The sequence below is a fragment of the Choloepus didactylus genome, chromosome 2, assembly GCF_015220235.1.
Source record: "Choloepus didactylus isolate mChoDid1 chromosome 2, mChoDid1.pri, whole genome shotgun sequence".
Lineage (NCBI taxonomy): Eukaryota > Metazoa > Chordata > Mammalia > Pilosa > Megalonychidae > Choloepus > Choloepus didactylus.
The window spans coordinates 106,650,957-106,675,381 of record NC_051308.1 but is presented as its reverse complement, the minus strand read 5'-3'; the positions used below and the strand labels follow the sequence as shown (position 1 = coordinate 106,675,381).

The 24,425-nt window shown below is 39.9% G+C and overlaps 2 protein-coding genes across 2 annotated transcripts in view; one reads left to right on the top strand and one right to left on the bottom strand.

Annotated features, from left to right (window-relative positions):
• Positions 1–7,793: 7,793 nt before the first annotated feature.
• Positions 7,794–8,734, top strand: LOC119517881 (olfactory receptor 10Z1). The gene is given in 2 exon segments (XM_037814948.1): positions 7,794–7,980; positions 7,983–8,734. Coding segments are annotated over 2 exon segments (939 nt in total).
• A 3,760-nt stretch (positions 8,735–12,494) lies between these two features.
• The window catches only part of SPTA1 (spectrin alpha, erythrocytic 1), a 77,386-nt gene continuing 65,455 nt past the window's right edge, over positions 12,495–24,425 (bottom strand). The window contains exons 44-52 of the mRNA XM_037825628.1: positions 22,414–22,710; positions 19,497–19,609; positions 18,299–18,316; positions 17,907–17,958; positions 16,650–16,837; positions 15,680–15,733; positions 15,098–15,244; positions 14,220–14,364; positions 12,495–13,719 (exon numbers count right to left, since the gene is read on the bottom strand). Coding sequence (XP_037681556.1) covers positions 13,594–13,719; positions 14,220–14,364; positions 15,098–15,244; positions 15,680–15,733; positions 16,650–16,837; positions 17,907–17,958; positions 18,299–18,316; positions 19,497–19,609; positions 22,414–22,710 — 1,140 coding nt within the window. The 3' untranslated portion in view covers positions 12,495–13,593. The remainder of the gene's footprint in view (positions 13,720–14,219; positions 14,365–15,097; positions 15,245–15,679; positions 15,734–16,649; positions 16,838–17,906; positions 17,959–18,298; positions 18,317–19,496; positions 19,610–22,413; positions 22,711–24,425) is intronic.

The following is a 24,425-nucleotide window of genomic DNA, read 5'->3' as shown; positions in this document are numbered from 1 at the left end:
GGATGGCGTAACACTGCATGATAGTAGCACCAGACTGTAAGTACTCTGAACAAAGATGAGTTTGTAAGTACTCTGAACAAAGATGGTTGAAAGTGGAAGGCGAGGGGCATGAATGACACCAGAAGGAAAGATAGGTGATAAAGACGGGGATTGTATAACTTAGCAAAATCTAGAGTGGTCAATGATGGTGATTAAATGTACAAATATAAGAATGTTTTCAAAAGAGGGAGAACATGAATGTCAACATTGAAAGGTGTTGAAAATTGGATGGTGTTCTAGTTTGCCAATGCTGCTGGAATGCAAAACAGCAGAAATGGATTGGCTTTTTTAAAGGGGGTTTATTTGGTTACACAGTGAAAGTCCTAAGGCCATAAAATGTCCAAGGTAACACATCAACAATGGGGTACCTTCACTGGAGGATGCCAATGGCGTCCAGAAAACCTCTGTTAGCTGGGAAGGCACGTGGCTGCCGTCTGCTCCAAGTTCTGGTTTCAAAATGGCTTTCTCCCAGCTCTCTTCAAAATGTCACTCGCAGTTGCTCTTGGGGCATTTGTCCTCTCTTAGCTTCTGTGGAGCAAGAGTCTACTTTCAAAAACTGTCTTCAAACTGTCTCTCATCTTCAACTCCACTCTTCTCAGCTCCTGTGTGCTCTTCAAAGTGACCCTCTTGGCTGTAGCAAGCTCACTCTTTCTGTCTGAGCTTATATAGGGCTCCAGTGAACTAATTCAGGGCCCATGCTGAATGGGCGGGGCCACACCTCCATGGAAATTATCTCATCAGAGTTAACACCTACATTTGGCATTTGGGTGGGTCACATCTCCATGGAAACACTCAAAGGATTCCAATCTAATCAGCCCTAAAAAATCTGCCCACCGAAGATTACATCAAAGATAATGGCGTTTTGAGGGGACGTCATATTTTCAACCTGGCACAGATGGTATAAGGGAAAACTACAATCAATGCAAACTAGAATCTATAGTTAATGGTAACATTGTAAGATGCTTCCATTTATTGTAACAAAGGCAACATACTAAAGCTAAATGTCTATAAGAGGGGGATATAGGGAGTGATATGGGATTGTTGGTGGTTGTTCTGGTTTGATAATGATGCCATTGTGCAAAATACCAGAAATGGATTGACTTTTATAAAGGGGGTTTATGTGGTTTCAAAGTTACAGTCTTAAGGCCATAAAAGTGTCCTAGCTAAGGTGTCAACAATAGGGTACCTTCATAGAAGAATGGCCAGTGGCATCTGGAACACCTCTGTTGCCTGGGAAGGAATGTGGCTGGCATCTTCAGCCTCTGCTCGCAGGTTGTATTTCAAAATGGCTTTCTCCCAGGATGTTTCTCTCTAGGCATTTGTGGGTATTCTCTTAGGTTCCCCCAGGCAAACTCTGAGCTAGCAAAAGTCTACTTTCAATGGACATCTTCAAAATGTCTCTCTTGGCTGCAGCAGCAAGCAGTTCCTTCTGTCTGAGCTCTTACAGGCCTCCAGTGATTTAATTAAGACCCACACTGAATGGCAGGGCCGCATATCCATGGAAATAACCTTATCAGAGATATTACCCACAGTTGGGTGGGTCACATCTCCATGGAAACAGCTTAATTCACAGATCCCAACCTAATCAACACCAATACTTTGGTCCCCACAGGATTGCATTAAAGAACATGGCGTTTGGGGGGACATGATAAATCCAAACTGGCACAGTGGTGTTGTTTTTGTCTGACCTTTTCATTGTATTCTATTTTATTTTTGTTTTTTCGTCCGTCTTTAATATTTTTATTCTTCATTTTTTTCCCTCCTTTTCTTCTTTCTTTGCAGAAGAAATGGAAATGTCCTCAAATAGATTGTGGTAGTGAATGCATAATTACATGATTATACCTGGAATCATTGATTGTTTACTTAGAATGGATTGTATGGTGTGTGAATAAAACTGTTTAGAAAATAAACAGAGGGATACAAGTGCTGGAGAAAATGTGGAGAAAGGGATGTACTGATTCCCTGTTGGTAGAGAAGTGGAATGGGGCAGCTCATCTGGAGGCAGTGTGTTGGTTCCACAGGAAGCTAATTATGGGGCTGCCATATGGTCCAGGAACCCCATTATTGTGTATCTACGTGGAAGAACTGAGGGCAGAGACATGAATAGACATTTTCCACTGGTGTTTATGTTGGCAGTAGTCATGATTTGCAATAGATGGAGGTTGACTTAAGGGTATATCATCCGATAAACAGAATGGTGAACTATCGTGTAGACATACAATGAAATATTGAGCAGCAGCAAGAAGAAATGAAGTTGTGAGATATGAAACTAGGTGAATGGACCTTGTGGACAGTATGTTGAGTGACATAATCAGAAATGAAAAGAAAAACATTATAAGTAATGTCACTAATATGGACTAACCATAATGTGCAAATTCTGAGAAGTCAATCTGAGATCATAGGTTATCAGGGAAAGGCTTATGGTAAAGGTTTCTTGTCAGCTCTTACAACAGTCACATCTATTCTTGAGTTGTTATGGCTATTTCTAAATTCTGAGGTGATGAGCTATTTGTGTATAACCTGGTCGGTCCCTGTAACTTTGGCTATCTGTGTGACACCTGAGACTCAGAGCCAGAGTTTGTCAGCTATGAGAGTCAGCATTACCCTATACAGCAAATATTAAAGAAGCTGAAGTAGAGATCAGACTTTAATTAGGGACATGAACAAATGCACTTGGTTAGGAGTAAGGTAAACCAGACAAAGGGAAAAGGATGATAATGACTGTGTTTTAAAACTTTGACTTCTGTGGGAGACCAAAGGAAGAGATGTTTATTGGTGGAAAATCTATATTTTCTGTAGCACGCTATATAATTTAACTTGTGTAGTCAATTTACTCAAACACCATAATTACATGGAACTTTAATTAGGGGTGAGGTCTGGTTGGTTTGTTCAGGTAAGCATGAAACTCGGCTATATCCCAGAGTAATTTGTGCAGAGATAAAAAGTATTTGCAAAGCCCCATTGAGGGACTGGGGAAAAATTGGAAATATTAAACATCCCCAGCTGGGGATTTCTTGATGTTCTTGTAAGCGTTGGGGACTACCATTAGAGTAGGCCAAGCCCTCAATCTTGAGGCTTGCCCTTATGAAGCTTGTCACTGCAAAGGAGAGGCTAAGCCTAGTTATAATTGTATCTAAGAGTCACCCCCAGAGAACCTCCATCATTGCTCAGATGTGGCCTCTCTCTCTAAGCCAACACTGCAGGTAAACTCACTGCCCTACCCCCCATATGAAACGTGATTCCCAGTAGTGTAAATTTCCCTGGCAAAGTGGGACATGACTTCCCAGATGAGCCTGGACCCATCATTGTGGGATCGAGAAAGTCTTCTTGACCAAAAGAGGGAAGAGAAATGAAACAAAATAAAGTTTCAGTGGCTGAGAGGTTTCAAATGGAGTTGACAGGTCATTCTGGAGGTTATTCTTATGCATTATATAGATACCACTTTTTAGTTTTTACTGTATTAGAATAGCTAGAAGGAAATACCTAAAACTGTTGAACTGCAACCAGTAGCCTTGATTCTTGAAGACGACTGTATGACTGTAGGACATTTAATTTATTCCCTTGCTCAGTTCCTTGTACCAATTGCTGCACTCAGAGACTGATGAACTCCAATTGGCTCAGATAAAATCTGTGGCTTTCCTAGATGTAAGTATGGGTTGAGGGTGTAGAAGATTTAATAATAAATATAGAGAGTGGGGATGCTGAGTATAAAATAGAAACAAAAGTGTTGATGTAAAGAGATACAGCAATAACCACTATTTCAGTTTGCTAAAGCTGCCAAATGCAATATACCGGAAATGGTTGGCTTTTACAATGAGAATTTATTAAGGTACAATTTATAGTTCTTTGGCAGTGAAAATGTCCAACTCAATGCATCAACAGGAAGATACCTAGATACCTGGACTCTGAAGACAGGCCGCTGGCATCTGGAACACCTCTGTCACATGGGAAGGCACATGGCCAGCATCTGCTGGTGCTTCTCTCCTGGGCTCATTGGTTTCAGCGTCTGGTTCTAGTGGCTTCCTGTCTGAGCTTCTGCGGGTCCTCTCCTAGCTTCTCTGGGGCTTTTCTCTATGAGCTTCTCTTATATTCATTTCTACATCGTCTCTTAGCTTCTGTAGGTATTTTATCCTCTTCTGAATGACTCCAGTAGGAGAATTAAGACCCACCCTGAATGAGGCAGGTCATATTTCAATTGAAATAACCACCCAAAAGGTCCCACCCACTATAGGTCTATACCCAAAGCCATGGATTAAAAGAAAATGACCTTTTCTGGGGTACATAACAGCTTCAAACTAACAAACCCACCGTGGATTAAAATTGTGAAACATATACAAATATATTAAAAACAACTATTTCAGGTCACTGGGAGATGACCAATGACAGGCAAAAACTTGAGAAATATTTAATTTTAAAAGATTGATATTTTACTACATCAGGTATGAACTGTGAGTTTTAAGCCTTTTTGTCAGTGATTGGTCCCCAACCCACCTCATCCCTCTGCCTCAAGGAGGAAGATGTTAGAATTTGCACCAGCAGAAAATTGGTCATTTAAGAGGGGAAATTTTGTAAATAATAGAGCTAGAGAAGAATCTAAACCCTAAATTAGAATATTATCTCAGTCCAAAGTCCTGATTGACTACAGGGACCTCAGTGACCAAAACAAAACAAAAATAAACAACAACAACAACAACAACAAAAAAAAAAACAGAGAAAAAAAACTAAAGAAGCAATACCCTTGAATGACACAACTACTCCTAGAAAGATTATAGATTGCATATGCCATTGACTGAGTGTTTTACAAGCAGGCACTAAACTGGCTTGAGTTGTCAGAGAAGAGAACTCAGGAATAGCGTAGAAACCAGAAATTTGGGGAACTTTGGAGAATTCCTAGATCTGAGGGTAAAATCTGTCCATATCTTTACTGGCATCTAAACTATGCATGCACAGGAGAGATATACAGGAAACCAGAATAAAACAAATTAGCATTATCTGGAAGCGAAACATTTTGAGCAGAGACATCAGCTTCTGTAAGCTACAAGTGAAAAAGATTTTGTGTTTTTATCTCAGAGAATTTAATTGCCCATTGGAGAAGAAAACAAAACAAAAAAACAAATAAAAAAAAACAACCCTTAGGAAAAACAGCCAATTTTAGTCACTTTAGATAAATCATGCAATCTCTTATCTAAAATTTTGAGTTTTCAGGCTAATATTTTTACGCACGCTACAAATTAAGAAACTGTGATCCATACACAAGAAAAAAAGTCATCAATAGAAATTGATTCCAACTCACAAAGTTTCTGTATTTTTACCGGAAGTAATTCAATATAGGTTTGAGTCAATTGCGTTAAGTTAAATGTGCATGTAACAATCACTAGAACAACTAATAAAATAACAGTGCAAAAAAATAGCTAGAAAGCCAATATTTGTATTATTGATATACTAGTTTCCACATCTTGCTCATCTTTTAGGTCATCACAACCAACCCAGCTTACCAGAAACAGTATGGTGGTTAAGAGAGTGGGTAAGGCTCAAGTTGACTTGTCATTGTGCCTCCAACTGGGTATGCTATCTTAGTAAGTTGTTTACTTTTCCTATGCCTCTGTGTTCTTCTGAAAAACAGGGATGTTAATAAGTAAAGTACTTCAGTGTTGAGAGGAGTAAATAAATAGCCTTATAATGAAGTTAGCAAAATATCTGTCATTGGGTACATGTTAACAATTATTATTGTAACTATTGAATCAGTGAATGAATGAAAATGTATTTGGAATTGCAAATATTTACACTATAAATATATTAGAGAAACATGTACTTTTAGAGTGGAGAGCCAGATAAAGAAATTTTAGATTATCCCTCTGCCTGCAAGGAATATTTTATTCTCCCGGTTTTCTGGAGAATCTGAGGTTTCATGACAATCTGAGTTGTAATACGTGGATTGGAAAGTTCATTCTAGATATTGCAGTACTGTGACAAGAGGAAAGAAAGAAGATTAAAATGAAGTAAAATTACTTTAAAAAGATGAGTCTGGAAGAAATGGTGTAGGCAAATACAGAAAGGTATTGAACCTGAGAGAGAACAGGTTATTCTTCAGAGTGACTTTAAAACCAGCTTCATATCAGAAACGGTCATCTCAGGCTCTTGAGACGACAGCACGGGGGAGGTGAATTCCTGGTCTTGATCCTAGTGTGGATTTAGAAACTTAAGTACTGGGTTCTGTGATCTTGGGATGGTCACTTAAACTCTACCAGGATCAATTTCCTCTTCTAAAAAATGGAGCTATCATTAGGATGATATCAATTTTAAAAGAGATCTAATATGTGAAAAGAGTTAATATAACATTTAGCATATAATTGATATACAAATTACTGCTTGAATCATGATCTTAGAATCTCTTTGTTCACATTCCCTTTCCCCCTTTCCCCAGAAAGGGTATTCCTAGTGATGACAAGTAACACAAATAGATGACGAGTAACACAATTAGATTCCCATTGGGGCTGGGGAATCCTGAGAGAGAGAAGCTGTTTTGATGGAAGCAGGTATAATTCACCACCTGGGGCTAGGGATGTGGGAGGAGGTTTCTTGGTATCCTTTGGGAATATGGCTCTTTGTCAAAAAAGCAGTTTCTGAAACGGATCTGCAGTATTTTCTGCTGCATGCAGGACTGCCGGGGGTGGCCTTGTGCATGATGCTGAAGAACAGGATTTACCCTCACTGTGAGCCCCTTCAGGTGAGGGGAGAACCCTCACACCTCACAGCAGCATTTTTGGAGGCAGCTGAGCCTGATAGCTGATCTTTGGGCTGAGGCATAACTGAGGCTCAACCTGTCCTGAGCTCTGATTCTCCCTTAAATGCTCTGCATAGTCTCACATATGAAAGGATACTCCTGTGTCCAAAGACTTATGAAAGGGTGAAAGGACATGTAGTATGAGGTGGGGTGGTATAGACACCAACAGATTATCATTGAGCAAAATGTTTCTGGTTCTGTATCCATATTAGTGAGTGTACCACAGTGTCTGAGGAGAGTCATTACCGTATGTGGGAAATAACTTTAGATTAGCACTCAAGGTACTTGCTGTCTAGTCTGACTCTGTGTGACTTAATGCAAGTCATTTTACATCTCTTTGTCCCTGTTATGTGATTTATAAAATAATATACATCAAGCCCCTGCCCCCAAGTTCTAATAGGCAAAATGTATGTGCTCCCATGTGTATTCTGTGATAGTATATGTATGATGTCTGCATGAACATGTCTGTGATGCATATATCTACCTCTTTAAGTGATATCTGAATACATAATATATGTGTTTGTACTTTATGTGTGTGCCTTCTAGATTTGTACATATGTTCATTAATGATAAACATCCAGTGCATAGTTCTGAATATGTGAAATGTGAATAATTATTTGTGAGTGCTTGTATGTGGAATAGACATCTGCATGTATATTTGATCCTACAAATAGGTGATCATGTATGTGCTTGGATGCAAATGTGTGCATATGAATGTGTGTGATGATTGTGTAACTGTGTATGTGTGTACGTACATTCATGCATGTGAGAATGGATCCATACATCTGTGTGTTTCATGTAGCAAACACCTTTAGGAATTTTGGATTCAGTCTAAATCAGAGCTTCCCTTTCAGCTTACGAAAGGCACAGAGAAAAGAGAATCCATCTCATCCTGCCTTCTAAAGAAGCTAGCCATCTGTCAGCAAGTTTGAAGGAATCAACAACAAATCCATATGGGGTATCACTCAGAATGAGGCACACCAATGTAACCTACTGGAGAGGCTTTCTCTTCCTGGGTTTCTCCAGCTTTGGGGAACTGCAGCTCCTGCTCTTTGTCTTGTTCCTCTCTCTGTATCTTGTTACCCTGACCAGCAATGTCTTCATTATTGTAGTCATCAGGCTGGACAGCCATCTGCACACCCCCATGTACCTCTTCCTTTCTTCCTATCTTTCTCTGAGACCTGCTACACCTTGGGTATCATCCCTCGGATGCTCTCTGGCCTGGTCATGGGGAGCCAGGCCATCTCCCACGTAGGCTGTGCAGCCCAGATGTTTTTCTCTGCCTCGTGGGCCTGTACCAACTGTTTCCTTCTAGCTGTCATGGGCTTTGACCGATATGTGGCCATCTGTGTCCCACTGCACTATGCCAGTCGCATGCATCCTACTCTCTGTGCCCAGCTGGTTGGCACCTCTTTCCTGAGTGGGTACCTCTTTGGGCTGGGAATGACACTGGTCATTTTCCACCTCCCATTCTGCAGCTCCCATGAGATCCAGCACTTTTTCTGTGACATGCCCCCTATGCTGAGTCTGGCCTGTGGGGACACAGGCCTGAGTGAGCTGGGGATCCTCATCCTCAGCCTGCTGGTCCTCCTGGTCTCTTTCTCCCTCATCGCCATCTCCTACGTCTACATCCTGGCTGCCATCCTGGGGATCCCCTCTACGGAGGGGCGGAAGAAGGCCTTGTCTACCTGTGCCTCACACCTCACCGTGGTCATCGTCCATTATGGCTGTGCCTCCTTCATGTACTTGAGACCCAAAACCAGCTACTCTCTTGAGCGGGATCAGCTTATTGCTGTCACCTATACTGTGGTGACACCTCTCCTTAACCCTGTTGTATACAGTCTAAGGAATAGAGCTGTGAAGACAGCTCTAAGAAATGCTTTCCAAGGGAGACTGATGGGTAAAGGATGAGGGGACGTCCAATCCGAGGGTCTCCTCCAAGTAGGCTGGGCATGGTCCAGGAACCCAGGCAAATGGGCCAGATACTCAGGGCCTCAGGCCAAAGCTGTCCCACACCCAGGACCCTGGGAGAACCAACCTGCCCCCTGCACTTCCCCTGGGGCTGCTTGGAATGCAGAAGTGAAGCCTCCCTCTTTGCTTACTGCCACACTGAGCTCCAGATCTGAATTTTTACTTTCAGCCTCATACATATCACCCTAGTTACAGAAATCCAGTTCATTAAGATTTTTCTAACTGAACCTAACAAAATGAGGATATTTTGAGTGCCCAAGTTCAAAGACAGAGTGGCCCTATCAGGGATACTGTAGAGATTTCTAAAATTGCCATATAAGTAGACTATGTGAATGTAAGTTTCTTCCAAGATTTGAAATTCAGTTAAATCAGTTTGACAGCTCTCTTTGAATCCTTTGCTAAATGAAAATGTAGTCATCCTCTCTTCCTCTCGCTTATTCTTACTTTGCCCTATTCCTATGAATTGATTCACCTAGATGGATAGATTCTACTTCAGAATATATGTTTATTTCCTATTTTCCTTGATGATTACTGCTGCTCTTTGGTAGCCTCATAATCCTGGATGTCAAGGACCCATGTCTCTTCAGACCATCCTCAACATGGATGTTATGCTCTTGAATCTGCAGCAGGACTACCCATCCTGTCTGTTTCAGTCTCCACCTACAATGAGTTATGCATTGTGCTGACACTCTTAATGGTAAATAAAAGTGTAATTGAACTCACAGTTCTCATGCAGGAGTCTGAATAATGACTCTGCCATTTACTAGCTGTGGGATCCCTGTGTAAGTTACTTAACCTTTCAAAGCTTTAACACCCTCACCTGTGTAATGGGGATCATTTCAGTTTTGTGTTGCTGACTAAACAGGAGCATGGTATGTAAAGCACTCCGCACAGTGCCTGGATCACGGTGATCTTCCAGTAACTGTCAGTTGCTATCACTAACAGTGTGCTAAGCAAAGTGATATTAGCTTTTATCAGAAAGAGAGGTTATTTCAGGTGGAGGAGCAGAGATGGCTTCATGGCTAAAGTAGTATTTGAGCTTGTTTCTAAAGGCTAGGTGAGTTTTGAATATCCGAGTAGGGGGAGAAAGGAATTCTAGGAAGAGAGAACAGCACACTGGAGGGCTTGGCAGCGAGGCAGAATAGGTCTGTTTCAGAGTGTGTTGAGTTGTCCAGAGGGACTGGAAATTCACTGCAGATCATGAAGAAAAGTTAGCTTGGGTCAAGATTTTATTGTTGAGCATGAGCAGCAGTTTTTATGCCTTTTTTTATCACTTGATCTGTTTAGCAATGGGAGATAGGACAGAACACCTTTGAGCAGAGAGTAGAGAAATGATTTAGGAAGATTAATCCAGCAGGACAGAGGACAATGGATTTCAGCAGGGAGAAACCAGAGGCAAGGAGATTAGTGAGAAACCCATTGCTATTATCCTCAAGAGGCCTGAACTTGGACAGTGGTGACAGAAATTGAAGGAAACTACAAATATAAGGGATTTTGTAAAGGTAGATGTCACATGATTTAGCAATGAGTTAGAAGTAAGGCATGACTTGAGAAAGAGGAAGGAATTTGAGGGGATTTTATTTTTCTTTTGACAGGAATTCATATTCAAAAAGGGGGAAAAAAAGAGAAAGGAACACATTCTTTGGTTATAAGTTAGTGGAAAGAAAAGTTAGGAGGAAAGAAGCTAGATCCTCTGAAAGAGAAAAGTTTAGGAGAAGTAGGTGAGTTAGTTAGATGTCAGAAAGGGCATGGGTTGGGGGAGAAAGACTATGTATTCTAGCCTCCTCCTTACAACAGGCTGGTTATAATAATCTCCCATTGCACTGAGCCTGTCTGAGCAAAGTCAGTTCCAAAGTATCTTCAGTCCATCTAGCATAACATTTCCTTAATGCACACTGACCAATGGTGAGTACAGATGTTCCAAGAGCTGCTAAGTAATACTCAAAAGTCAATCTAATGTTCACATATAGTAATCTTAAGTATGGAAGAGTATGAAAAATCACTTGGGAGAGACTTTTTCAAAATGCTATTCTTGGAGCTATCTCTGTAGACCTTGACACAATTGGTCTGGGTTGGGAGCAAGCTTAAATGGTCTACAAAATCTCCCTAGGTGATGCGCATTGCCTCCCTCGATTAAGAACTTGACCATGCGTAAAACAGACAAGTTTTAAGATACACACAGACACACAGACACACAGACACACACACACACACACACAGCAGGGCAGAGGTCCCTCTGATATAAACATGGTCACATATGCCCAACTCATGGCCCTTTGAAAGAGCCAAATAAGACCAGGCTTCTGGAGTTGAATTTCCTAAGTTTAAAGCCTTGTCTTGCCACTTTCTAGATGTGTGACCTATGGCAAATTTCTTAACGTTTCTCTATTTACATTTCCTCAACTGAAAAATAGTATAAAAAATGTATATTTTTTTACGGCATTATTGCAAAGTTTAATATGAAATCTTTAGAACAGAACCTACCATACAATAAGCAGTCAATACATGCCATCTATTATTGTTTGGAGTTTCTGTGTAATACCACCTGAGGCTGCCCTGTCTTTTACCTTGTTGGTGTTATCAGAATCTAGAGCCAGCAATGCCTGACATCATATAATTCCTGATACCACAAGACAAAGAAGAATAAAGTGCTGTCACCTGGCACAGGGTCTGACTGGAGAGGGATCTGGACCCAGAAACTTGAGATGGTTATGTACTGGGAAATGGGTCAAGCTACAGGCAGAACATGGAAATGAGAATCAGATGGCATCCAGGAAAATGGTTGGCCACAAGGAGATCTATAAAAAAGTAAAAGTGAGTGTTCTCTTAGGGGCAGAAGATTTTGAAGCAACTAGGAATCATGAAAGAAAAATCAGTGATGCAGCAATAGGACTGGGGCTCAGGGATAAGCTCCAACTATGAATCATAAAGAGGAGTTTTAGCAAGAGTAAGGAGGGATTCCAGTCTAAAGTGGACAGAAGGTCAAGAAATGATGAGTATCAGTTAAGAGGACCTTAACCCTGAGATCAACAGGGAAATCTGATACAAGTTATAACTGCTTCAATATTATAAGTTGAACTTTTATAGTCTGGGACTAAATTATGCCTGTAGATTCTGCTATTGTCATTCTTTGCTTGAGTACACAGGAGGTCACAATATGATTTCAGAAGCTTCTGTATGTCTCACTGGCAGTTTCATCTTCTTATGATATTTTCATTGGTTCTTCAGATAAATATTTTCTTCTTTAGCCTTTATATATCTAGTCTCTTTTATCAGATGGTGTTAATGTGCCTTTGCCTTAAAAGAAGATTTCTTGACCCATCACAAGCTTAATAATCTGATCCAGGCCTTGCAAATCCTTAGCAGGGGTGGGGAGAGACTGGAACCACACCCAACTTTGCTTTTGGTTATTTCCATCACACATATTTTTAAACTCTCCAAACTTGATAAATGTGAAACTAAGTGATGCTGTTTTTTTCATGGCCTATTGGACTATACTTTTTTTCCTACTCCAACCATTTTTGGTGACATATTCGGACAATTTACACATTTATGCATTTCATTTTCAAAACCCTTTGAAATACGATTGTCATATGACATCATATACAATTGAGGTAACCAAAAACCAGTGAAAACACTTACACATTATTATCAGCAAAGATAACTTTTTAGTTTCAAGTAAAACATTTTAAATGGCTACTGTGACAGGATTTGTCTCCAAACTGAGGGAGGATTAATGTCTATGAAGAGGATCAAATTGAGACTGAAGACAGTAATCAAGTGGCAATACATGCATTGTTTGTGCAGGAGAGTATCAGTTTAACAACAAGCAAAGAAATGACCTAAGAATTCTCATTAGCAAATGACACCAGCTACTTGAACAAATCAGGACAGAATTTTAGCATCTGAATGTAATCAGATCAAACCTGGCCTGAAAATTCTTGCAGACAGTACTATCTTTTCTTGCTTTTTTTTCCCTAAATTCTTCATTTTATAACCAATTCTATTGACTCTTACTATAACAGAACTTTGCAAATTAATCAAAACAATTATTCTTTTTATCACATTAAACTTTAAGAGGAAATTTATGGGTAAAAAATGAGTCCTGCTGTGCTGGAATTTTGTCATTCTGAGAATAGTAACATCCACTCTAATGGTGAAGTATGAGAAAGGGACAGCTTAAGAACAAAATAGTTGACACATTTGTCTTCTCTGTGATTCGATTGTACAGACTAAAATATCAGGGGTTCCTAGAATATAAAGTACCTTCACTTTCACATATAAGCATTTTTACAAATTCTAAAGCTAAAGAGAAATAGTTTGTAAATCATCTTAGATTTTATTTATCTACTTCACCATGATCCTTTTTTATAGTATAATTAGCTTCCTATATTTAGAGGACAGTATAATTTGCAGAAATACAGAAACCCAATTGGATCAGTAACATTTTAACTCACTTGGACCTATTAAAATGAAATACTTTTTTGTAAAAAGAAATACTTTATTTTATAATCAGAACAAAACAAAATAATAAAAATATATAAATCCAAAAAACAAAAAATAGAAAACTTGGCACAACTCAGTATGACTAGTCACCCGTAAAATGAATGCAGTCCCCTCTCTTCCAGCTGTTAACCTGTCATACCTCCAAGCTTGAGGGTTTTAGGTCTTGCAGTAAATGTAATGAACATACACTCACACACAGAATCATCTCCCCACCCTACGCACTTGCCTATCCCCTTTGTCCCCCAATACTTCCCACCACACCAACATCTTCTATGTTCCACGAGAACATTTTATTAGTTGCCAAAGTAGGAACTGGTGAAGCCAACGTAGTCATAGCCAGCAGGGTGTCTTTGACCCCGTGGATCCACATATTGCTGCATATGTGTGGTACAGAATGACACTTGCTCAGGGGTTAGGGCCTGAAAAGCATAAAAAGAGAGAGATGTAATTATAAGAATTCAAAGACCATTTCCTTGGGGCTGCCCATATGCCTTAAACTCAGGGGATGAAGAGGATTCAGTCCTGTTTTATCACATATTTCTCTCATAAATTTATGATTTCTAATGAATAAGATGAACTTAGCTCTTCAGTTCCCAAAAAGTCTGGTTTGACTTTGACTACATATCTCATTCCCTAAATTTGGTTTCTAAATAGAAGGGATAAAATAAATACAGGCTTCAGAACTGTGTTGAAGGCTTTTGGATTGACTGATTGTCAAGAGGGAGCACTGTAGTATTTTGAGCTGGGCCAAGACAAAATGAAGTGGTGACCAAATCAAATGCTATCTTGTGTAAGAGGAGGTTTGAGGAAAAAAGGGGTGGGATGGGAGCGATGCCTACAGTAGACAGCCAGGCCTGAGATGACCAAAATCCAGATGATGAGGAGAGTGTGGTGAGAGTGGGAGCAACATAAACCTGACCTGCTTCATGTCCTCCTTGGTAATGTAGGCCTTGCCCTCTGCCAGAGCTTGGAAAGAATTCTCTATTTCATCACTGGTCCTGATGTTCTCTGACTCCTTGTCAATCAGAAATGAGGTATAGTCTTCACGTGACACATAACCCTTCCTGTGGAAGAAAGCGATCGGAACTCGCAGTCTCAGGACTCAAAGAGGAAGTCAGACCCCTTTCTTATGCTGCTTAGTGTCTCAGACACAGGGAAGTCAGATTCTCCATACTATTCTTCCAGCTAACCTCCCAGAGACTATGGACTAGGCCCTCTATTTGGACCACCATTTCCCCTCCTCAATCTCCTTACAGCCAAATAAATACTGTTTGTTCCTAAGCTCTGTCTCTGTTTCCACATGGGTCACTCAATTGGACCCTCTCATCGAGTTTTGGAATTTCCCATCAGCAGGTACCTCAAGTGATTTCTGGTCTCCTCTAGACCTGGGTATTAGAAAGAATTAGTTCCTCACAGTAACTTGATTCTGCTGTGACCCTACCCCACCCTCAAAAACACTAATGCCATTCCACATGTTGGTCTCTGAATCATCCATGTCTCCTTAGGACCTCAAATACACAAAGGGATTCCTCTATCAGTTTCCCTCCTCAGAACCAGCTAAAATTCATAAATCAAACACAGACCACGACAGAGCTGGTACCTGAGTTGGAGTTAGTGTCATTAACCTCTGAGCTAATCCTAAAATGGCATCAAGAACTACTCAGTTCATTTAGGGTAGTCTGTATCTTCCAATCCTTACATGAATTAATCTCATATACATGGATCCTGTTTAGCCTCTGTGCTTGTCCCTCCAAGCCCCATTGCCTTCCATGGTCTATCTGTTAGTCCTTCTCGTACCTCCCTGGATCAACAGCATCCAGGAATTTCTCAAACTTGGGCTCAGGTTCCTCCTCTTCCACCATGGGCAAGAAGTAATTGAGTCCCCTCAGGCAGGACCGGAAATCCTTGTGAGACAAGCGCCCTGTCAGATTCTCATCAAAGTGTCTAAAGAATGAACACATTGAATCAAGTTCAATAGAGAAACAGATCAGAACAGAAGGGAGCAGTTATTATTGGAGGAACTGGGGCTTTATTGATACTAAAAAATTGTCAGGAATCTGAGTAGAGAGCCTCACGTGTCCCTGAACTTTTTTAACCTAAAAGCTGGAGGGAAAAACATAACTCTCTGAATATGGAAGAAATGCATTGTCTAAAACCCAGGGATCTTATAGACATATTACATTAAAAGCCATGACTGAAGCTAATTAACATACCTGGATCTTCATTTTAGGCCCTACCAAATCACACTGAAGGATAAGAATATTAGTTATTTGGAGACTCACTCTGAAAGGTCTATAAATTACAGGTCCAAGTAGTATATAGAAGCATAAAGTAAACAAAGTAAAATCTAGAACCATAGTAATATGAAGTTATACTCACTTATAAGTTGTGTTAAACTCCTGTAATGTCTCCTCACTCACACCGATTGTGTCTCTGAAAGGAAAAACATGAATTAATTCATGAAATAAAACAAAGAATTGAAGAAGACATGCCATGTGAAAGAAAGAGGAATTTTAGTGGATGTTATACTATTTGAGTCATCTAGATCAGAGATTTGCAAACTACAGCCCATGGGCCAAACCTAGCCCATCACTTGTTTTTCTGAATCTAGTCTTCCAGAGCCCATAGGCAAAAAAAGATGGTTTCTACATTTTTAAATGTTTGAAAGTAATTTTTAAAAAAGGAATAAAATCTTGTGAAGCATGAAAATTATATGAAATTTAAATTTCAGAGTCCATGAATAAAGTTTTGTTGGAACATAGCCACACTCACTCATTTATATATTGTCTATGGCTGCTTTTGCAATATAAGAGCAGAGTTCAGTGGTTGCAGAGACCTTATCTGGTCCTTTCCAGAAAATTTTTGCTAATCCCTGATTTAGACAGTAAGATTGCAAAAGATCTTTCAGGGCCTAAAACTGCTTTGATATAACTAATTTATCTAGAAAATTTGTTATGCTCTTCTGTTCTGTTAGACCATACCTTGAATATTTCTTCTACTCTAGATATTATGTTTTAGAGAGAATTTTACCAAAAGGAATATTTTATGAAGAGATCACAGAAGGTGGTTATGGGACTCTGAGAAATGAATGTAGGATTTGGGTACTGTCCAGATTGGAAAATGAGTAGACTCAGAAATGGGAGCACTGTCTCCTATTTCATGAAGGGAGATAGTTGTTCTGTGAAACAATAAAGCAAGAGAAAAATGGAGGTGGTGAGTGTGAGTGTGCTACCTTTGAAGCAGCTACTTTATCCAATACCCCATACTCTTTCCAGACCCTTGGATTAAGTTCCTAATATCTAAGACCTGCCCCCCACCTTCCCCAGCCCTGGCTATGAGCCCTCAGTACTTGGCTTGGATCTGTTGTTCCAGGTTGTGTTGCATCCGCATTCCAAGTTGGTAGAGCTGGTCCCACTGTTGGGCCAGCCCAACTGTGCTGTATTTTATGTCAAGGATCATTGCCTCCTCCAAGTTGTTCCCAAGGTCCTCAATCTTGGTCAGCTGACGCTTCATCGCCTGGATCTCCTTCTGCTTCCTCTGAAAAAAGCCAAAGAAAGGAGAGAGATATTCACCCAAGACACTGGCTCCAAACTTGGGATATGGCAGAAGAAAACAGAGGTGTTAATTTGGGGTTTCCCCTATTTGTTCCTTTACAATTATTTTCAAGGGATTTCTTTCAGGGATTTTCCTGTCCTCTGTGAAAAGGGACTACTCTGTAAAACCATTTCAACTTCATAGTCCTCATTTAGACAAGGTCACCTCTAAGGTCACTGGCATTATGCAGTTAATCAAATCTTAGTGTTAGTGGTTATTTACTGAAAGGAAACGAGTGGAATTTCCAGGATCTATGTTGTCAGATCCCAGTGATATATTTTGTGAATTACCTGTAGTGTTGATTATGACTGAGGCCTAAGGCCATTTAAGCTCCCTAGCATTCACTTCTGGGCCTTGTGCATCAACCATTATATGCCAACATTCTGCATCTAGTCCATGCTTTCTTGACAAGGGGATATCACCCCAAAGGAGGGGATTGGTTTCAGGGGTGGGATGAAGGAAATCTTAGAATCTTAGATATTACAATGGTTTGTGATCCTTCAAAGGTTAACCTTACATGACAGAATCATATTTTTTTAGTATTTAAAAAAATCCCTCATTAGTGAGAAATTAAATTAAGTTTTTCTCCAAGAAGAAGGCAATGATGAAAGTAAGATTACTTTACTCAATTGTCAAGAGATTATATAGATTGAATTGTATCATTTTACCACATACATAATAGCAGAAATTTGCCAATGTTCCAGGTTGTAGGTTAGGAACTTTTGTACTTATCTTATTTAATCCTTACAACATCTTTACAATGTAAGTATTAATAGCTCCATTGTATAGATGCAGAAATTAGAGTTCAGAGATTTAAGTAAATTGAGGTCAGTGTCTATGTAGTGATGGCCTGTGATTAGGCACCAAATTGATGGCAAGTTTGGGACCAGAGCCTTAGGCTCTTGACTTTCAGGCTAGAGTGTTCACCTAAAAGGATCAATACAATTGCCTCAAAGTTATTTTTTACTTATACTCTGGCAACAACCTCAGATAATGAGTAAGCATCACTTACTTTATTTGCTTCCAATTGGGATTCCAGAGTTCCTGTTTCTTTGAGCAAAGATCTAGTAAGAAACAGAGGGAAACATTACTTTTAATATCATCTATCAATAGTTCACAAAAATGTAACAACTCACAGCCCTTCTCCTCTTTACCTACAAGAGGGCTCCCACACCCCACTTCTAGTTCTTATTCTCATTGTACCCTGAACATAATGTAGGCAAGACTGTGCATACTGGGGTGCAAGGCCAGAATGATATTGTGTTTCTTCTTCTAACCCCATATTTTATTTATTTATTTATTTATTTATTTATTTATTTATTTATTTATTTTTATTACACCTCCTTAACAAGTCTCTCCAGAATAAGACTTAACAAAACAAACGGGATAACATAAAATACTGACCCATCCAGAAAATAAGCCCTTGACATGGAGGTCCAGAACAGGAATCAGAAAAGGAAAAAAAAAGAAAGCATATGTTAGCATGGATTACCTCAGTGATCTTTTTTCCTCAGATCTGTGAGACTTCCTAAAATCCCTGTTAGCTACAAAATATGAACCTGCCCCACCCACTGTCCCCAAAACCTCTCCCACTCTGAGAAACTTAGAGCTTTCTACGCAGCTCCTTGCTTCAAGACAAAGAGCACAGACTTCAGCAGATATGCTCAGTGCTGGGCACACTCTGTGAGGGGATCCTATGATAAAGAGACAAAAATCAGAAGCAGAGGAGGATAATCTCTGTTTCCAGTGACTTCTGTGGTTTTCTTCAGTCACAACACAGGACTTCCTTTTGCTCATGGTCTGATTTATCCTTGTCATTGTGATGTAGTAAGAATGTTTATCACAGATTTTCTAAATCACCACTTTAACCCTCAAAACTCCACAAGTCTGACCCACTTACTGGATGAAGTGTCCCAAATTTGATCCCTTATTCTCATGTATCACACCCTTTAAGTCTTCTCTTTTCCAGGTCATTTACTTACAAAAGATGTGACAAATGTTACCTTCAGGTATAGACCATTTTTCATTTAATAAAAGCAACTACCATATATTATCTCACCTGGTTCTTACTATAGCTTTAGCAAACAGGCAACCTAATAGCTTCAAATTAAGTGCTCACTGTAGGCTCTACTTCTGGTTGTGCTAATAAACATATATGTGACCTTGAGCAATTCAATATTTCTTTTTGAACTTTCCTCTCTTGGAAAGGCAGGTAATAAAATATGCTCTGTACACTTTTCAAGGTTGCTTTGAAAGTTAAGTGAGGGAAAGTACTTTTGAAGGTGCAAAGTGACATGCAAACATAAGATGCTGCTATAGTTTTTGGAATGCAGTTACATGCAACAGGAAGAAAAGCTAGAATATCAATGAGAGAGTATAGAAGGATATACGATGGGCAGCTGGAGGAAATGACCATTTCTTGATTTTAGCAAGGACTGCTTCAGAAAGCAGTCAGTTCCACACATAAGACCAAGACAGCATGTGGTGATTTTAGGGCAGCATGAATACAAAAGGCATCGCTCCTCACACTCCAAGTATTTCAACCCTATTTCAAATTGGGTGTGGGCATAGGGATCATGGATTTGGGGGTAGCACAGCTCACCTTGTCTCTAAGATCCACTGCAGGAAGGCACCGGCACTCTGTTCAAACTCCTGGCACATCTCAAAGTTCTTGACTTGTCTTGCTTCCTCTTTTTGCAGCTCCTGCTCTCGTTCCTAGACCCCAAATCATAGACTTTGGAGTTCCCACTGAAGGCCTTCCTCTGCAGTAAAAGAACTGATTCCTAGTTTTGTCTGCACACCTCCCTCTTCCAAATCTAACCTGTCTCTCAGAGGCAGGTGCCTATGTGCTCATATTTCTTCTAGCCCACCTCTTCTTATCTCCAAAATGGGAATAAAGCCCACGTTACTTCCTATAAGTTCTTGCAGGAATCTCTAAGACCAAGCCCAATAAACAATAACCCAGTAATGAAGGCAAATCTTTTTTCAGTCTTCTCTTTCTGGTGAAATTTAACTTATATGAGCATAAAAGCAGCCTTAAAGGGAAGGGAAGTAACAAAAGGGTTGCTATCTAAGGATAGTGACATTATGATGAAGGTTACTTTGTTAAATATTTTTATACCTTCTATAATTTCTGTATCAGACATCATAATAGATAGACAAAAATTAAATATAGACACAAAAAAGGAACTCTTGGAGGTGTGTATAAAATAGAAAGTGCCTTGAATGGGGAAAATGTATGGACTCTGGATATATATAAAGAATATTTTATAACTGATCATTAGAGACACCTCCTGAAGTTACTGATTGCTTCTCTGACTCTGCTCAATTCCCAGAAGCAAAAGGTCCAACTATAGGGCACAGGGCTATAACTATTGTGAATATATTTTCTAATTTTTCTTAGGCAGTCCTAGGTTATGCCAGCTGTCCCAGTATTATTATTAATAGTGTCCCTTTATTTCTCAAACGTTCTCCAACCTGGACAACAATTTAAGTGGTCATAACCACACTAGCCAAAGGAAGTCTCTGCTGTACTCAAAGTTACCTTGATGGACTTCTGGAAAGATGACAGACTAGGAGAGGCAGAGCGAAATTCTTCTCCATGAAAAAACTAGATAAAGTGTAAAAAACACCCCAGAACAGCATTTCTAGGGTGCGACCAGCTGGAGAGGGTCCTCCACGACACATAGTGGGGACTTGGATGAAAAAATGGAGAAATTGCATCTGAAAGGATGGGATAAGTTTATTCAATCAGTACTGCCAGTAGCGGGGAGGGTCCAGCTATCCATTCCCCGTGCACCTATCTCAGCAGTTGGCTGCAGAGATAACCTTTCACAGCCCCATGCTGGGAGTTCCCATGAAGGAATTCAGGATTCAACAGACTTGTGGTAACTGTATTTATTCTTCCTCCATGGAAGCCCACAGTGTGCACAGGTGACAGGTGGGGAGAGGCAAGGGTGCTTCATGGAAGCACCAGGAGATCCTCCTCAACCCAAGAGGCTCACAGGCACATGGCAGACAGGGATTGTGGTGCATTTGAGCTGGAGTCTGAGACACACAGCCCCACGGACTGAGAGTGGTCCACATGGAGCTCAAGGAACCAGCAAACCTTCTGTGCCCTTGAGCAGACTCCCTGCCGAACCTTAGAGGGCTCACCCCTCACCCACAGGTCTGGCAGTCCCCAATGCACAAGGAGAACTGGTGTGCTGATTGGAGCTCCACCTGGTTTGGACCCCGTACTGTGCAAAGGCAAAGTCGGGGGAAAGCTGACTTGAGGATAAGAGGTGACTCAAGAGCACCATCTGCTGAGAACACAGGGAAAGTGCACTCCAGTAAGCTGCAGCTCTGTCAAATTATAGATAAATGTTCAAATAATCCTGCATATCCCAAAATAACCTTATCAAGAGAAGCAAATGCCCCAAAGCCAGCAGAAAATCATATAGCACATGAAGAGCCATGTAGATATGAATAAGCCAAATGACCAAATTAAAAAGCTGGAGGAGGCACAGACTCTGGAGCAATTAATCAAAAAAGTATACACAAATCTCCAAAACAACTTTAATGAGTTGGCTAAGGACATAAAGGGCATCAAGAAGACTCTAGAAGAGCATAAAGAAGAATTTGAATGAGTAAATAAAAAAATAGCAGATCTTATGGAAATAAAAGATACTGTAGATCAAATTAAAAATATACTAGAGTCACACAACAGCAGATTTGAAGAGGCAAAAGAAAGAATAAGTGAATTAGAGGACATGGCAATTTAATGTGAAAGCACAAAAGAACAAATGGTGGAAAAAATTGAAAAATTTGAAATGGATCTTGGGGAAATGAAGGACAACATGAAAATCACAAATATAAGAATCATTGGTGTCCCAGAAGGAGAAAAGAAGAGTAAAGGGCTAGGAAGAGTATTTGAGGATGTAGTTGGGGGAGACTTTCCAACCCTTATGAATGACATAAATATGCAAATCAAAGAAGCCGAACCAACACCAAATAGAATAAATCCAAATAGACACACTCTGAGTTATATACTAATAAGACTGTCAAATGCTGAAGAGAAAGAGAAAGCCCTGAAAGCAGCAAGAGAGAAGAGATTCACCGCATACAAGGGAAGCCACATAAGACTAAGTACTGACTACTCAGGGGACACCATGGAGGTGAGAAGGCAGTGGTGGCATAGTTAAGATTCTGAAAGAGAAAAACTGATAGACAAAAATTCTTTATCCAGCAAAGCTCTCCTTCAAAATTGAGGGAGAGTTTAAAATTTATACAGACAAACAAATGCTGAGAGAATCTGCTAACAAGAGACCTGTCCTGCAAGAAATACTGAAGAGAGTTCTACTGGCTGAGAAAAAAAAATATGCTATATTTCACAATAAGAAAATGACTGAAATTGTGGACTTGTAACCCACAACATTCTTTGAAGTTTGCTCTCTAACTTGTTAATTCATACTTTGAAAGTTATCACTGTTCTGTATATATGTTATATTTCACAATAAAAAATGTAAAAAAAAAGTTACCTTGATGATATCAGGTAGCTGCTTCCAGATCCTTTCTAGCACATCCACTGTTAACCAGGTATAAGGGCTAGATGGCACATTTAAGGCTTTGATCTGCTGATCCAGCTCCAGCAAATAGTTGAAGTCAGCTTGAGCCCCTGCAAAGGAGGCCAAGAAGGCCTCATGGTCCTTCTGCAGCTGCCGAATCTCATTCAGGGAGACACAATGCACAGGCTCTGACAGGTCCTCCTGGGCATTCTCACACCAGCTGTTGAAAGCTGAGGCCTTGTGTGCAAATTCCATGAATAGCTCCTCGGCCTGCAGAGAAAAAAGGAGACATGCCACCTTTCCTTTGAAGCCTCCTAGCAGAAGAGAAGACTGAGGAAGAAAATAATGACTGTCTTTAAATGTTTGCAAGGCCAGTAGTCTGCGAGGGAAGAACTAAGACCAATGAAGAACCACGTGAGCAGATGAATGGATACATGAGCCAGTGGTACAACAGCCCTTGTCCTAGCATTTTCTCATCGTGAGTAATTGGTCATTTCTCTCACTGTTTACAAATGAGGAAGCTGAATGACTTCTAAGGTTGTTTAGGCTCAAAGATCCTAAGAATGGTAAGGGTTATTTTCATTTGTAAGATTTCATGATATCTTAATCTAACGTCTATGTTCCAATTCTACCTGGCACATGATAACTAAGAAAAAATATGTGTTGAATGAATGAACGGATAAATGATTAAACAAATAAAACTGGCAAATTGTCCCATCCTTTATCTACTTCTTCTTTTTCTCTTTCTTGTGAGTTTGTCAAGATTATACTCTTCTTACTTCTCTTGGTCTATGCTGAGTCCTTTTCCTATAATCCTTCTAAACCTTGTTCTGGGATCATCTCATGCCTAAAGCTTTTCAAACCATCCCTGCTGTGGTGGTTTAAAGCTGTATGTACCCCAGAAAAGTCTGTTCTTAATCTAATCCATTCCTGTGGGTGTGAACCCTTTGTAGGTAGAACATTTTGATAAGGTTACTTCAGTTAAGGTATGAGCTAGCCCAATCAGGGTGGGTCTTATCCTATCACTGGAATCCTTTGTAAGTGGAATGAAATTCAGACACAGAGAGAGGAAGCCACAGAAAGCAAGAAGCTGAACATCAGTGGAATCTGGAAGAGAAGGAAGAGACCAGGAGATGCGGCCATGTGCCTTGCCATGTGACACGCTAATGGCCAAGGATCACCCTCAGCCAGCCCCAGAATACCAGGCTTTGGGAAGAAAGCATCACCTTGATGACACCTTGATTTGGACTTTCTTTTAGCCTCAAAACTGTAAGTGAATAAGTTCCCATTGTTTAACCTGACCCATGACATGGTATTTGTTGAGCAGCCCAGGAAACTAAAACACCTGCTTAAACCCACTTCCTACCTACTAACCCACATCCTTAGCATGGATCTGCATATTTCTGCTTTACTAGCTAGAGTCATCTACATGTGTTGAATGACTCTGAATTATCTGTATTACTGAATGAGAAAAATAGCATGGGTTGGTCCAAATAGTAGGTGATCAAAAATTATTTCTGATTCTATTTAAAATGTATCATGGATTTTTGGGTCAGCAGATTGTACTTTGAAAGAGATTTGTCATGAGAACATATGAAAAAGATGCTTCTTCTTCTAAACAAGGGGATTGGGGAGGATAAAATTGGCCAAAATGGAGGAAGGATTATTACGAAAGTATTGAATCATTGTATCTCACCTGTTACTCATTTCAGTAATCTATATGCTAAAATAGACCAATACAGAGAAAATTAATATGGCCACTACCCAGAAGAAAATGAAAACCTGTAAGATACATCATATTATTTTCATAATTTTATGTTGATGAATATTTTGTAAAGACTTTGTATCCAGAAAATAAGGTAACAAAACTATTTGCAGTTTGAATATTGAGCAAAATAAAATTAGAATGTGAACTATCTTCCTAAGAAGTTGCCCATTTAGTTGATTTAATTTTTTCACATAAGATTTATTTCTGCAGTTCCTGT